This window comes from Ambystoma mexicanum, chromosome 8 (assembly GCF_040938575.1).
Source record: "Ambystoma mexicanum isolate Mex_15411 chromosome 8, UKY_AmexF1_1, whole genome shotgun sequence".
NCBI lineage: Eukaryota > Metazoa > Chordata > Amphibia > Caudata > Ambystomatidae > Ambystoma > Ambystoma mexicanum.
In genome coordinates, this window is record NC_090929.1 from 640,792,037 (window position 1) to 640,805,643 (window position 13,607).

Here is a 13,607-nt window from a genome sequence, read left to right on the forward strand (position 1 = left end):
GATCTCTGTTGACCCCCATTTAGAAAATAAAGAGAACACCACTGTGTTTGGCCTACCATCGAGGGAACACTATAACATCAAATACATACTTTTACCATGCTTGTAAGAAGACAACCCATGGCACTGTATGAAAAATGCACCTACAAATTAGGAGGACATGCCAATAAGAGGTTTCACAGGCTCTGAGAAAGTGCCGATGACCGCCCAACAAGACTGCAAGAAATGTTATGCAGGAACAAAGACAGAGCTGGAGATATTTTTAATAACACACACAATGTGTGCTCCATGAACAGAGCAATAATGACTTGCTTAATACATGGACAGATCTGCCCATGAAAAACTATACTCTTTTGAATGGGGCGTTTGTATGTTTCAAATTAAATGAAGCTGTACGTGTTATTCAGTAATTTGAGAATCGATAGGATATTTAGCTAGTTTCATTTTGATTGACTCTGGCAAGCAGAGGTTGATTGTTTAAACACACGACCTAAGGCCTGTTGTAATATTTGGCTAGGAATGAAAGGCTTTTCATACCAAGAATATGTCATGCTTTTCAATCTCAATAAGATCCCTCGGGAGGATAGCTCAGGGACAACGTGCTTGCAAGTGACCCAGAGCACCACAGGTTCGATCCCCAGGTCCGCGCTTAGAAACCTCTGGGTATTAAGCGCGTTATAAATAACCTATCATATCATGTATTGGCAATATGAAGGGCAGGTCAATCTCTAAAAGCAAGCATTGATAACACACAGTAAAGGCGATAAATTGTTTCTGACTTTGTTTTATTTTTGCAGCGTTGCTGGAATTTTCAGGACCTTTCTGAAATGGTGTTCCCCAATGGGTTTGGGTAACATCTGCTTGTAGCTGATTAGGTCTTAAGGAGTAAGAGGAAACGTTTGTGCCGTACGGTTTCCTTGGCCATCAGTTGAACACACGTAGGCAGTGCAGGAAAGTCTAGACCTGTGTCTAAGGTGCTAGGTGGTTGATGCATACAAGCCTTATAATGGACAGTTGCCTTTACCTTCCAAGAGAGTTGCCTACAATGTGAAGGTCTCCAATGGCCAAGTTAGCCTGCCATGCATTATTTTACAACTCTACCTCTAATTTAATTTGCTCCTACTGCAACCAGAGGCTTATTTACCAAGTCACAGAAATACATCATCATCCCCTTTGCTCCCACCTTTGCCTACTTTCTCCTTGTGCGCTCCTGATGAAGCTGCAACTCTTCCTTCTTCTTCTTTTTCTTCCACGTTGGATTCCCTTCAGCCATCGTGCTCTTTTATTCGCACTAAAACACATCTCAACCCTGTCTTTCTCCCAGCGCTGTTGCTTGCGAACTTCATTGCTGCAGGAAGAACGTCGTTGGGGAAAATCCCACTCCCTTTTCTGATCTTTCTTCACTCTCCACCCTTCACTCTTCCTTTGAATATCCTCTTCTTCAAGCTAAAAAAACACTATGTTTCTGACCTTAAACTCCTTAGCCTCATCTTTTTTTCCCATGAGTTGATTGTTTGCTCTCTCCCCTTTCTCCTGATGCAGCCCATCTATCTTCTCTCACTGCTCTCAACTTTTCCAACTTTTTCTCATTTAAGAATCTTCAGCTGCATTTCTCCCCCTGTACTACAAACTCTCTCCCTCGTGGTCTCCTTCACTCCCATCAATACCCACTTTCATTTCTATCTGTGATACTGAAACTGCTCGATTTCTCGCTAGAGCTCGTCCTATGGTTCCTTCATGATTCCCTACCCTCTTCCCTTATCCTTAAAGCCTTTCCATCTATTATCCCTTATCTCTCTTCATTCATCAACTCTTCCCACTCGTTTTCTGTTTTCCCATCAAGTTTCAAACAGGCTATCATACTTCCCATCATGAAAAAGGCGCTCGCTAGATTCCTCTCTTCCCTCTATCGCCCTTCTCCCTTTTCTTACTAAACCTCTTGAGTGTGTTGTCCACTGCCACATTTCTGACTAACTCCAGTTTCACTCTCTCCTTTTCCTTCACCAATCCAGCTTTTATTACTTCCTGTCACCATATAGCTTCTCGCCATGAGACATTGTAAACACACTTCAATACACATTCTACTTGACCTCTGCGCCTCTTTCGACACAGTCGGTCATTCCTCACTTCTTTCCTCTCTGTGTTTTAAGGGTTTCTCTGACTTTGTCCTTTTCTGTTTTTCATCTTACCCCTCAAACCATAGTTTTTCTGTTTCTTGGTCTGGGTCTCGCTCCCCTTCCCTCCCAGTGAAATGTGTTGTCCCCCAGGGCTCTGTCCTTGGTTCACTTCTTTTTTCCATTTAGATCACCCAGAGTTTATCTCTAAATTTGGGTTTCCATTTCACTTCTGTGCTGACGACACTCAAATATTCCTTTCCTTCTCTGACTTCCCTGACTCTCTTCACACTTCTTTCTCCTCATGTCTGCTTCCCTTCCAACATTGGATGGACTCTAATTTCCTTCAACTGGACCATTCAAAGACTAAAAAATCCTCTTCTTCTCTTCTTCCTCCTCTGTTTATCTTCCTCATTCTGCTCTCCCATTCCCCCATTCCTACTACCTTGCTCTAACACCACACGAAATCTGAGTGTACTTCTTTTCCTCATCATATTAATACTACTGTCGGTACCTGGAGGTTTTGTTTGCACACCATCCATAACATTTGTCATCCCTGATCTCAGCTTTTATTTTCTCTCACCTATCTTACTGCTCTTCTGTGCATTTCGATTTTCCCACTTGCCAGCTTTCTCCACTTCGTTCAGTTCTGCATCTATCCATTGCACTCATCTTTTTCCTCCTTCTCACTCTTCTATTTCCTAAGCTCTTCTCCAACTGCTGGCTCTCATTGAAAGCCTGTCTTCACTTTAATTTCCTATGCATTGTCTTCAGATGGCTTTATAGTCCCCCCTCGCCCTATCACTCATCTCTTATATCGTATTACTCCCCCTTCGCTCTCTGTGCTACCAGTCTCAATTTTTCCCTGCCATGCCTGTGCCTCCCTATTCTCCCATCAGACTTTCGATCATATGCCCTCCTTGCTTACAGGTTGCCCCTCTCAATTAATACCTTTTCAACCTACCTGTTTTCCCCACTAGAGTCAGAAAATGTCTTCTACCCTCCCCTTCTTAATGCCATTTTTTGTAATCATTCTTACATTTTGTTCATGATTTTTGTACCGTTTATTTAACTTTCTGTTTAGCGCTTAGGTGTAATCACTTTATAAATAAATAAAAATACAATGCAATGCAATACAACTCCTATCTCCTACTCCCGAGGCCAATCCGGTATGATCTTTGTCAAACTCTCTTTTTGGGTCTCCCAGCACTCATTCTGCAAACAGCCAATTCCTGACTTTCATAGCGCTGTCAGTGGCTCGGCTTTACCAGAGTCGCCTCCGGCTATCAGCAGGTGAGTATCCAATCTAGCCATATGGTTAGCAGCTCCCATAACTCTTAGGAACTTCCCACTATATCACTAGGCTATTGCACATCCACAACATGACTTATGTAATATCACCACCACACTAGTAATCACCTCCATGAAAGTTCTGCTGACCAAAAAGGGAAGCTCCATCCCTTCTCCCAGTTGCATTTTGTTCTGATCAAAACACCACCAAGTATATATAAGTCACACTGATCACGGTCAACCATTCTTATGTGTTCCTTTTCCTACCTCTTGGTAAAGGTAGTGGTAATGTTTATTTATAAAGCACCTATACACAGGCAAGTGTTTCAAAGCGCTCAAGGAGGCAGGGAAAAAGGGGAAAACAACGGTCGCTCAGAGCCCTTGAAATTCTAAGACGATAATAGTCTGCACAGGCAGAGTAAGTGCATATAATACATTTAACATTTGAGACACACCAAATAGGCCTGACGACGATTCTGCAATTTTACCAAGTGCATTTTGGGGTGAAGACAAGGGGGGACGATCTTCAGACGCAGTGTATTCGGATTGTGCAAGTGCATAACACTCACCTTGGCCCTGTTTGCTGCCACCCTCAGCGGGGCAACAATTTGCCTCTAAACAGACAAGTCTCGGCTCTTCAAGACCACTATGGCGTTCATGTGAGCAGTATAAAAGACTATTAACAGGACATAATGTAATATTTTCTGATTATACAATATACATACTTCATATACAACTGAAATAATGGAGTTATTTCACTATCAAAGGGATGCAGTTATGAAGTCAGTTTGAGTATGTGGTGGTGAAAGGTCAGAGGAAGTAGGAAGTACATTTATAGAAAAAATGTGGTTCAGGGCAGGTAAGTAAACAAGAATGAACTGAAAGGAAAGCAGAGGCGGTTATCTAAATGCATTCCTATTATATTTTAAGTTGAATTGGAAGTGAAATGTATAATGAAAATGTGACCGCGGGTTCCATAAAAGATCCATGGTATTGATTGTCAAAGTAGATCCAGCCCTTACATTACCTGTATTATTAAACCGATCAATCAAACCAGTCCCATGGACTCCATCTAATATAACATATCCAAGGTAATGTACTTATATTAAAATTATCGACAAGAGCCTTTATCAACAACTTTGTCAATATTGTGTCTTCATTACACCAGGGTTTACCCACAAGACTATTAAGTCTACGGTTATTTAGTCGGTCTGATAACTAACGCCAACTTCCCTATGCACTATAAAAGATGTGCACATATGAATTTTGTTTTATGTGAATTTTTGTATTACTACATTTATGGATTTTTGTAATCCGAATAAAGTATTGTGATGATGATTTAGATATACTGTATTGATTGGAACAGAATAATTTTGTTTCAAATAATTGACTTTTACCTTAAGAACACACATTTCTTCTCCTTCTGTCGCTCTAGTTTTCTATATTTCTGCTACTTGCACTTCATCTGGAATATAAAAATATTACATCCAGGCAGTATTTTTTGCAGCTGATGAGCGGGTTTCAGCTTGACATTCATACCAACAAATTAATTTGCATAAAGGGATAATCATTTCAAAACAATCTATTTCCATTTGATCATGTAGAGCAATGAAACGCATATTCAGAAACAGACAAACAATTATGCCATAAAACAACTAGAAATGAAGGCAATTAGTGCCTAAATAGCACTCATATCAAACAAAGTTTAATATCGGATGATGATTATATGCCGGTACTCAGACTGGTGCAGACCAAGTACAGAAAAAACGTAGAACGACATACAATAAGAGTGATGAACCAGAGCATTTTGAAGAAGGGTACCCTCAGACCCTGCACTGTGGAATTCGCTCCACAGACTCCTCCCACTGGAGGGGCCACCGGGTTTGACACAGACACCTCCGTTTTAAATTAGTCCACATACCTCTAGAAGGGAGGAATGTGGGCTAATTGTCCCATGATCGATGATTGTTGGCCTATAAATTATTCTCTCCGAAGAAAAAATCCTTTTTATGCCCTGAATACGGCTAGGCCATTGTAACGGTTTGTGCTGTCTTTCAGCCGAAACTCGAGTAGGCACATTTTGAACTTTTCTCCTCTCAAGGAAGAAAAATCTGTAGTTCGTTCTAAAACTATGGCTGGAATAAACAATCATTGGTTTGCTTTTTACATCACTGGATTTCTTTGGAATGTGTCTATACACATGTCAAATAATTAGGTGCATGGGCCGATACTAAAGTACAGCTCAAGGTGTATTCCAGGTTAAGGCGCATTTCTTGACATATTTCTTGTTTCATGTATGTGTAACTGTGCATTGGATATGGGTGATGTACAATTGGTGATCTTTGGTCTTTTGGAGAGTGGGACTCTGGGTGTTCTTTATCCCCTTATCATTCTATTTTATTTTTTTTTCATAGGCAAAAGAGGGCTCTTCGGGATTGGTAGGGCACTCAGCAGGCTGGCTTGAAACCCAACTGGTTTCTCACAATCTGTTAAGGGAAGACCGTCTTACAGGCACATGTTCCTGGTTCTTGGAAGCTGGGCCACATTGACCATTTAGGGACTTAGCGCCTGTCTTTATCAAACCTTGGAAATGGCAAATGCTTTCGCTGTGGGACTTAACACCCCCCCCCTCCCTTTCCCCTAGTAAACTTTGTCTCTCAGCCTGCCCAGCCTTCAGGTAGAGACAATTCCATGGGCACCCGCTGGAACTGGGGCAGGGTAGACATCTTGCATTCAAACATCCAACCACCTATAGCTGAAGTGGACACCAATGCATCGTATAAGAAAGGGGACAGGGGCTCAAAGTACCTCCTTCAAGGTTATGGCATTTTTGGAAAAAGCAAAGCATTCCAGGCAACACCAATTTTTGGGGGAAAGTTGCAGGCAAGCGGAGTAGTTAGCAACACTAAAACGTGATGGTGTGAAGGCTTTGAATTGATCATGACACTTACAGCTACTCAGGCATCATTCCAGTCATTTGCTTTTTAACCTGTTGTCCTATTTCAAAGAGATGAACAAACCAGTCTGGGTCTCACCCAATAAGCAGAGATTCATACAAAACTGCTTGGTCGCATCCCTTCAGCGAGGGGCCACAAGGGGGCGCTATTCAGGGAATCTGCCAACAGCAAAGGATTTTGGCATCATGTTTCCTGCTCACTGCAGAGATCCTGATGTAACCTACAGGCCACAGATTCAAATCTTGGGAAATCCCACTAATCTTTTCATCCTAAATAAACATATTGCGATCTCAATGTCACCTGGCCTAGTAGGATCGTTGTCACTGTCTTCCCTCTTTTTCCTCTCACTTGCTTCGTCGTGCCTTGAAACACTTGTGTATAGGCGCGCTATAAATGCCATATCATATCATATTGAGTAGCAGAGATTTGGGATGTATTACTCAAGTGCCAATGGACATTTCAGTTTGTGATGCACACTGTTTAATCCAAATTACTGGGAACAATGCATCAGCTTTCAAAGTACTATTGAAGTGCAGACCTGTGCTTAACCACTTCTTCTTCTGTTTCTTGCAGACCTGAAAAGCCAGGTACCTGCCCTATACTGACTGCAACATGCCTGGACTCCTGAATCGGAGCAGTGGTGCCCCCCTTCCTTTGACTGCCTCAGAGATTAGTTCCTGTGTTAGCGGCTACGCCCTTGGCATGACAGCTTCACTAACCTACAGCAACCCAGAATCACAGCCCATTGAAGGTATGTCACGCTGCTCACACACTGGATACCCATTCACTTGCCTTCAATCATCTCCCAGGTATGGTCCACTCAGTACTGCTCTTTCAAGTATCCATGATGCAGTCCATGCCGCCTTAGGGTCACTGCCTATCTTACTCCTTAGCTTTCGCATTCTGTTAACACAGCAGGCTGCCTTTGTAGGTATTACCCAAATTGACCTTTTACAATTGACCTTTTGTCATAATTGACCTAATTATAGTGGTCCTAATTGACCTTCTGCACAATTGACCTTTATATTATTTTAGTTATTTTATATATGTATGAGGTTGGTTTTGGATTATAAATAATAAAAGGGGATTGGGTGTGGGTTGCAGGGGTTTTTGTATTGAGTGGGAAGTTGCAGGGGGTTTCCTCCTGCATATATTTCCTAATTGACTTTTTAAATTAGGTCAATTCTTCCGAGGTCAATTCTCCCGAGGTCAATTGTGAAAAGGTCAATTAGTATACATTAGGCTCTGTAACCCCACTGTTACTTCAAATATTACTCTGGTGTTTTAGCATCACTCCACACTACCTCTAACCCCTCAGGATCACTGAGGATTGAATTCCATGTTTATTAGAACTTGTATTTTAGAGCACCAATATTACCCTCCTCAAGATGGTTGACTGCATAAAACGGAGGTGTGGCACCTGCAAAATCATCTCTGTTTTTGTCTCTTAGGTCTCTTTGTTTACCCTCTGAATGAACACACCACTGTGGTTGGGTTCGAGGCAGTCGTCTGCAGGCGGATCGTGACTGTACAAATCAAGGATAAAGGGAAAATTGATGATTGTTACTATGACTGCTGCAGTCTGCCTAACGGGCGCTTTCAGGATGGCAGTGGTGAGGAGATCACAGCGGTGAGGGGAGCAGCGGGGAGGGAGTGATCCTTGGTTGTGGGGGCTGAAGAGTTCACCTAAGTCATTGCACGTATGCAGGATTTCACCTCATGGTATCGAAGTGGGAGTTTACCTGATGGCTCAGAAGGAACTGACCTAAGGTGAAAGGAGAGGAGCCTACTTGAGTGTACATGTGGAGCTAACCAGAAGATCCAGACATATGAGTTCACGAGATGGCAGGTGATTGGCATTGCCTAATGACAGAACAGGGAGTTCACCAAGTGGCAGAGAGAGGAGAAGGTGCTCAACTGATGGTACAGAAGAGGGGGTTCTGTTGGACAGAAGGGGGACTCACATAATGGCACAAAGGGATAAGTTAGGTTTCTAGTATTTCAAGCTGTCATGAATGCCATATGTAGCAGAATTGTCCCATAGTGGAGGCGGACGGGAGGGCTCGCTCCCTGTGAAAAAGTGGAGATTGTCACAGTTGTTCTGGGCGGCATTGGCATGCGGTCTGAACAGGAAGGCTGGTTATCTTCAGGTCTTTGAGGGGTACCAGACTTATTGTGACTCTATTGGATGAATGGCATAGATATATCGGCCAAGACTCTCAGTATCATACATGTCATAGGGTCTATTCACAGCTCCTCATTAAAGTTCACACAGGAAATAGATTTTGAACTTGAGGGACACAGTAGAATTCATCCAACTGTCGATTTTTACTAATTAAAAGCACACTGTCCATTCCAAAAGGGAACAGTTTGCACCATTCTACAGCTGATGTGAACTATTAAATGAAACCACAGCTGGTGGTTTCAGTTGTTGCTGGTGAATTCTTGTTATGCATTCTTGCTGCTGTTTATTCACAGTGGGTACTAGATGTTAACTGTAGTAGTGCCATTTGTTGATTGTAGACAGTGGTTATTGGGTTACATGTGTTAATATCCCTGCAAAAATATTGCGATACAAAAATATTGCCACGTTTTTGCGGCGATATTGAGCCATGGACCCTGCGGGGGACACCCCCGCAACCCCCACATTATTTTGAAATGGGCGGGGGACACCCCCCAACCCCTGCTCTGATAAATACCCCCCCAAAAAAAAATCTCCATATGTACAGCAATATTTTTGGTGGGGATAATATGTAAGGATACCGGTTATTGATAGAACTACTGAATAGTTCATAGATGAGTGAGTGATGATTGCTGTGGATGCTAGTTGTAGATACGAACTGGGCGTAAAGTGTTGAGATGCTTTCTGTTGACTTTCAGTGCTGATTGTTGACATCATTATATTATATAGTTTTATAGAGTGAATGTACTTGGGTGCAATGGAGCACTGTACAGGTCATAGAGCAACACATTGGTGGCGAGAATTTACTATCTGATCTTGTTTATCAACTCTTCTGGGATTGAACACTTTTTGCTGGTTGTTTTTGTGGATGACGAAAGCTTATTGGTCAAGTGCGCTGGTCGTTGGCTTTTAACCCAGGTTATTGGCTGCAAATGCTCTCACTGAATGTGGATGTTAATTGCATTTGTGCACACCGGTTCTTGACTAGATGTTACAGGTATTAGTTTTGTGTGTTGGTTGAAGATACTTGCTGTTGGCTGTTATTACGAATTGTTGGTGCATATAGAAACGTACTCTTAGCTTTGCCTGCTGGTTATTGACTGTGAATCCTGTAATGATTGTAGTGTACCCTCCTTGTTGTTTACGTGCACTAATAAGTGAATGAGTGTCTGTAGATGCTGTGTGTTGGCTAAGAACATTGGCTGCTCTCTGGGAAAGCGCTTTTCTGTGTCCTATAGGTGGTTAGAATTTCTGAGTGTGCTCCTTGTCATGTGAAAGTCCTGGCTGTTGTCCTTGGGTGCTGGTTTAGCCCTGTGTGGATTTTTAATGTGGGGTGTTGCCTTTGGAAACTAAATTTAAGCTGGTGAGGTTCTGCTGATCAGCTTTAGGAGGTGATTGTGCCCCTGCTGGTAGTTGCTGGGATTCCCGAGGTCGATTATGGATGCGGATTGATCACCAGAGTTAATGGTTGCTGTCTGTGCAGCTGGTTGTCAGTTCAGGTTTCTTTTTCTGACAAACTTGCTGTCCTTGTAATTGGGCGATTATTGTTAGCTCTGTACGTTAGTTTCTAAGTATGGTCAATGGATTTCTTCTTTATTCACCTGATGTTGCCTGGGTGTGCAGGTTGACGTCTGTACATGTTATTAGTTGACCATAAATACTTATTGTCTGGGCAGCTGTCGATTTCCAACCGTAATTGTTGACTGTGGGCACTGCTGGCAAATGTAATGCTGATTGAGAGCTATTGTTATAAATTGTAAATGCTGATTCCTTTCTGTGACTAATAGCTGTACTTTACAGTTGGTATCTGTACATTTTAATTGGTGGTTTCATGTGACAGGGCTTTGAGCACTGGTTTGTTTACTCGTAGTGCCGGTTGCTGAACATGGGCACTGACTGACATTAGTGTTGCATGATGACTTTCAGTGCTGTTAGTTGTCTATAAAGCTTCATTGTTGACTGTATATTGGTGAGTGCTTTTGGGTGACTGGAGTCAACTATTATTATTGATTGGGGCAATGGCGGTTTATTTTTTCTCCTGCAGGGTCAATTTGTGAAGACTGAGTTTGCTACTTGGTGCTATAAGGAAACTTCTTGTAGTAGTCGAGTGTTGGCATTGATATTAAAGAAAGCTCTTGAGTGCTCGCATTTTACTGGTGGTGTTGGCTGTGACCTGCCATTTCTGGATGGTGGTTCTGTGTGCTGAGCGTTCAACAGATGTTCTGTTTGTTAACTATGAATCCTATTTTGACACTATGTATTGATGCTAGTCGATGACTGTAGGTGCTAGTTTCAGCTGTTGGCGATGGGCGTTAGTTGTTTGTGCTCGACATTGCTAATTTGAGCTATTTGTGATGACAGTTGTTGTCTATGATGCGTTATCTTTAACCCTGACTCATTGTTATTTGCTAGGCATTATGTGTATTGACTCTAGATATTTTTCCTTAGATCCTTAGATTTGAGTATTGGATGTTAGCCATGAACACTGTTGTTTCTGTGTTGGTGCTGGAGATTACCTGTGCACTTTAACCATTGGTTCTGAATCCTGGCAATTGACTATGGATGCTAGTTTTTGTCTTTCGATTGTATTTGTTATTAAATAATTTTGTTTCTTGGTTGTGGGTGCTAGTTGAAACTGGAATGGCTGGGCTGTTGGCCGTGGGCTCTGATTAATTGCTTATTAAAGCTACCTCTTAGGCTCTGATATTTTCTTGCTAAGTGCAGGATTCTCGGCTGTGGATATTGGTTGTTGTGATTCAGCACCATGTGTTTGATGTTGGTGCAGATTGCTCTGTGTGGGTGGTGTCCCCTGACTGAACATTTTAGTTATTGTTTGTGAGCAATGTTAGATATTAGCATTGTTTTGTGCACAGGGGTTCTAGTTGTAGACTGCATGTGCTGATTGTCACTATGGGGGCAATGCCTATGTGTGGAGCTGTTTGTTGTTGCTTGGTACCCTAATGTTCTAATTAGAGAATGCTGTATCCGAACTGTGAGTGCTAGTTGTTGAATATGAGTGAAGAGCAATCATTATGGGTGTTGGATTTTGACTGCATGTATTAGTTGCTTAGTTTTCCACTGGTTGATGTCCTCTTTCTGGTATAGCACCACCACCAGAAGAGAAGGTGTATTTCTCATTCATGTCCTTTTTCTCCCCAGGCAGGATCATTCTGGATGAAGACCTAGAGAGAATCATCTTTGTGGCCTACCTGGGGACCATTCCTGCTTTACAGAGTGTGTCAGTCCTCATCAGCACATCCTCAGAGCTGCAGACACTTCCCAGCGGAGCTGTGCGTGTCCTCCTCCCTGCAGTATGCGTCCCCCGGGTGACCCTCTGCACTACAGATGGCTCCAGTTTCCCTGGAAACCAGCTCCGACTGTAAGAATTAGCATATTTCCTTGATCTATGCCCTTTTATGGGTTCCGGGTGAAGGTCAGGAAAGTAGTTCAATGCAATTAAATTGGAAAGATTCTAGAATGAGGTTTTCTGTACTTTATGTCAGCATTTTAGTATTTGTGTGCCAGTCTATGTGGGCTGAGACTAGAAAAAGGACTTTAATTCCCTCCCAAAAGATAAAAAGAAATGAGCATTTATGTAACAAAAACACTAATAATATAATAATTTACAAATAAGAGATTGATCACTGTTCAGCTGAGTGCTGGGTTAATAAATGAGTAATTGTTGTTGCGATGAAACTGGATTGAAAACCATGGTTGGTGCTATGTTTATTGTTAGTAGTCTGCAGACATGTGTTTCGACCCTCCGGGGTCTTTGTCAAGGCATGTGGAGTGTTGGCCAGTCATTGCTCGGAGGTTGTGGAAGTAGGTCCGGGGTTGATCAACAGATTACTGTGACTGCTGCTGCATACACCACAAGCCCAATCGTGTTCACAGTCAATGCTAACTAGCAGATAAGTGCTTAGCATGATGAATCAGGCGTTAATGTGGACACCAGGCCACAACCCCAAATCAGGACCCACTACTGGGACAAGAATTGGAGATTGTACCCCGGACCTACTTCAACAACCTCCCAACAACGACTGACCAACATTCCACATGCCTTGCGAAAGACCCTGGTGGGTCGAAACACGTGTCGGATGACTTTGAATAATAAACATAGCACCAACAATGGATTTCAATCCTGTCTTATTACAACAACAACTTCTCATTGATTAACCCAGCGCTCAGGTCAACAGGGATCAATCTCCTATATGCAACTTAACACTTGGAGAAGGAAGGGCACATTCTCATTGGAACCCAATCACCAGCAGCAGGGTAAACATAAAAAGGTACAATATCAAGCGCAGTGATCGACCTATACTATTGTCCCACCCAACTTCTTCATAATAAAATAATTTGTTATGCACAGAAAACTGCATTTTAACTCAACTGTGCTTAAGATCAAACACTAAGGCTTTGATATATTTGGATGCATGGAAGCATTGCCTTGTCTCAGTATGTATATCGGTAGGTTAAAGGTCTGATACTAAGATGGAATCTCTCAGCTACATTGCAAGAATACAGCAGCAGTATAGGAGCTGTGACTATTAATTGGCTGACCTAGAATTCAGTTCACCCGTTCTAAGTCTGGGTGGAGGCAGATAGAGGGGGGCATACGACTCTTTCAGCAACTTACCTCTCCTGTGCAAATTCATACAAGCGGAATTCACCCAGCAACTCCAATCCTACGTGGACACATACCACCTCTTTCATGACTACCAGGTGGGGTGTATTCCACTTAGGCTTATCAAAGAATCCTAAGTTGACTTCAGAGAAGCTCTTGTGATCTCTTTAGATTAGGACAATGTCAAAGGTTTGACATTGTTGCACCTAACGACTACATACAATAGATCATGAAATCCTTCTTGACCAACTGAAGAAATGAGAAGAATCTCAGGCTTTGCTGTAGATTGGATGTATTCCTTATGACTGGAGCCCCCAAAAAGTCAGAATGGCCACTGCATTCACATCCACCAAATCCATTCCCTTTGGCATTTTTCATGATGCCTCATTGTCAATACTTCTCTTCAACATATACATGTGACCTTCAACACAGATAATCTCCCG

General features: G+C 42.3%; 1 protein-coding gene across 1 annotated transcript in view; it reads left to right on the forward strand.

The window, feature by feature from the left end:
- The window catches only part of VWA5B1 (von Willebrand factor A domain containing 5B1), a 1,692,038-nt gene that overhangs the window by 557,694 nt on the left and 1,120,737 nt on the right, over nucleotides 1-13,607 (forward strand). The window contains exons 2-4 of the mRNA XM_069610372.1: nucleotides 6,932-7,109; nucleotides 7,810-7,971; nucleotides 11,700-11,919. Coding sequence (XP_069466473.1) covers nucleotides 6,971-7,109; nucleotides 7,810-7,971; nucleotides 11,700-11,919 — 521 coding nt within the window. The 5' untranslated portion in view covers nucleotides 6,932-6,970. The remainder of the gene's footprint in view (nucleotides 1-6,931; nucleotides 7,110-7,809; nucleotides 7,972-11,699; nucleotides 11,920-13,607) is intronic.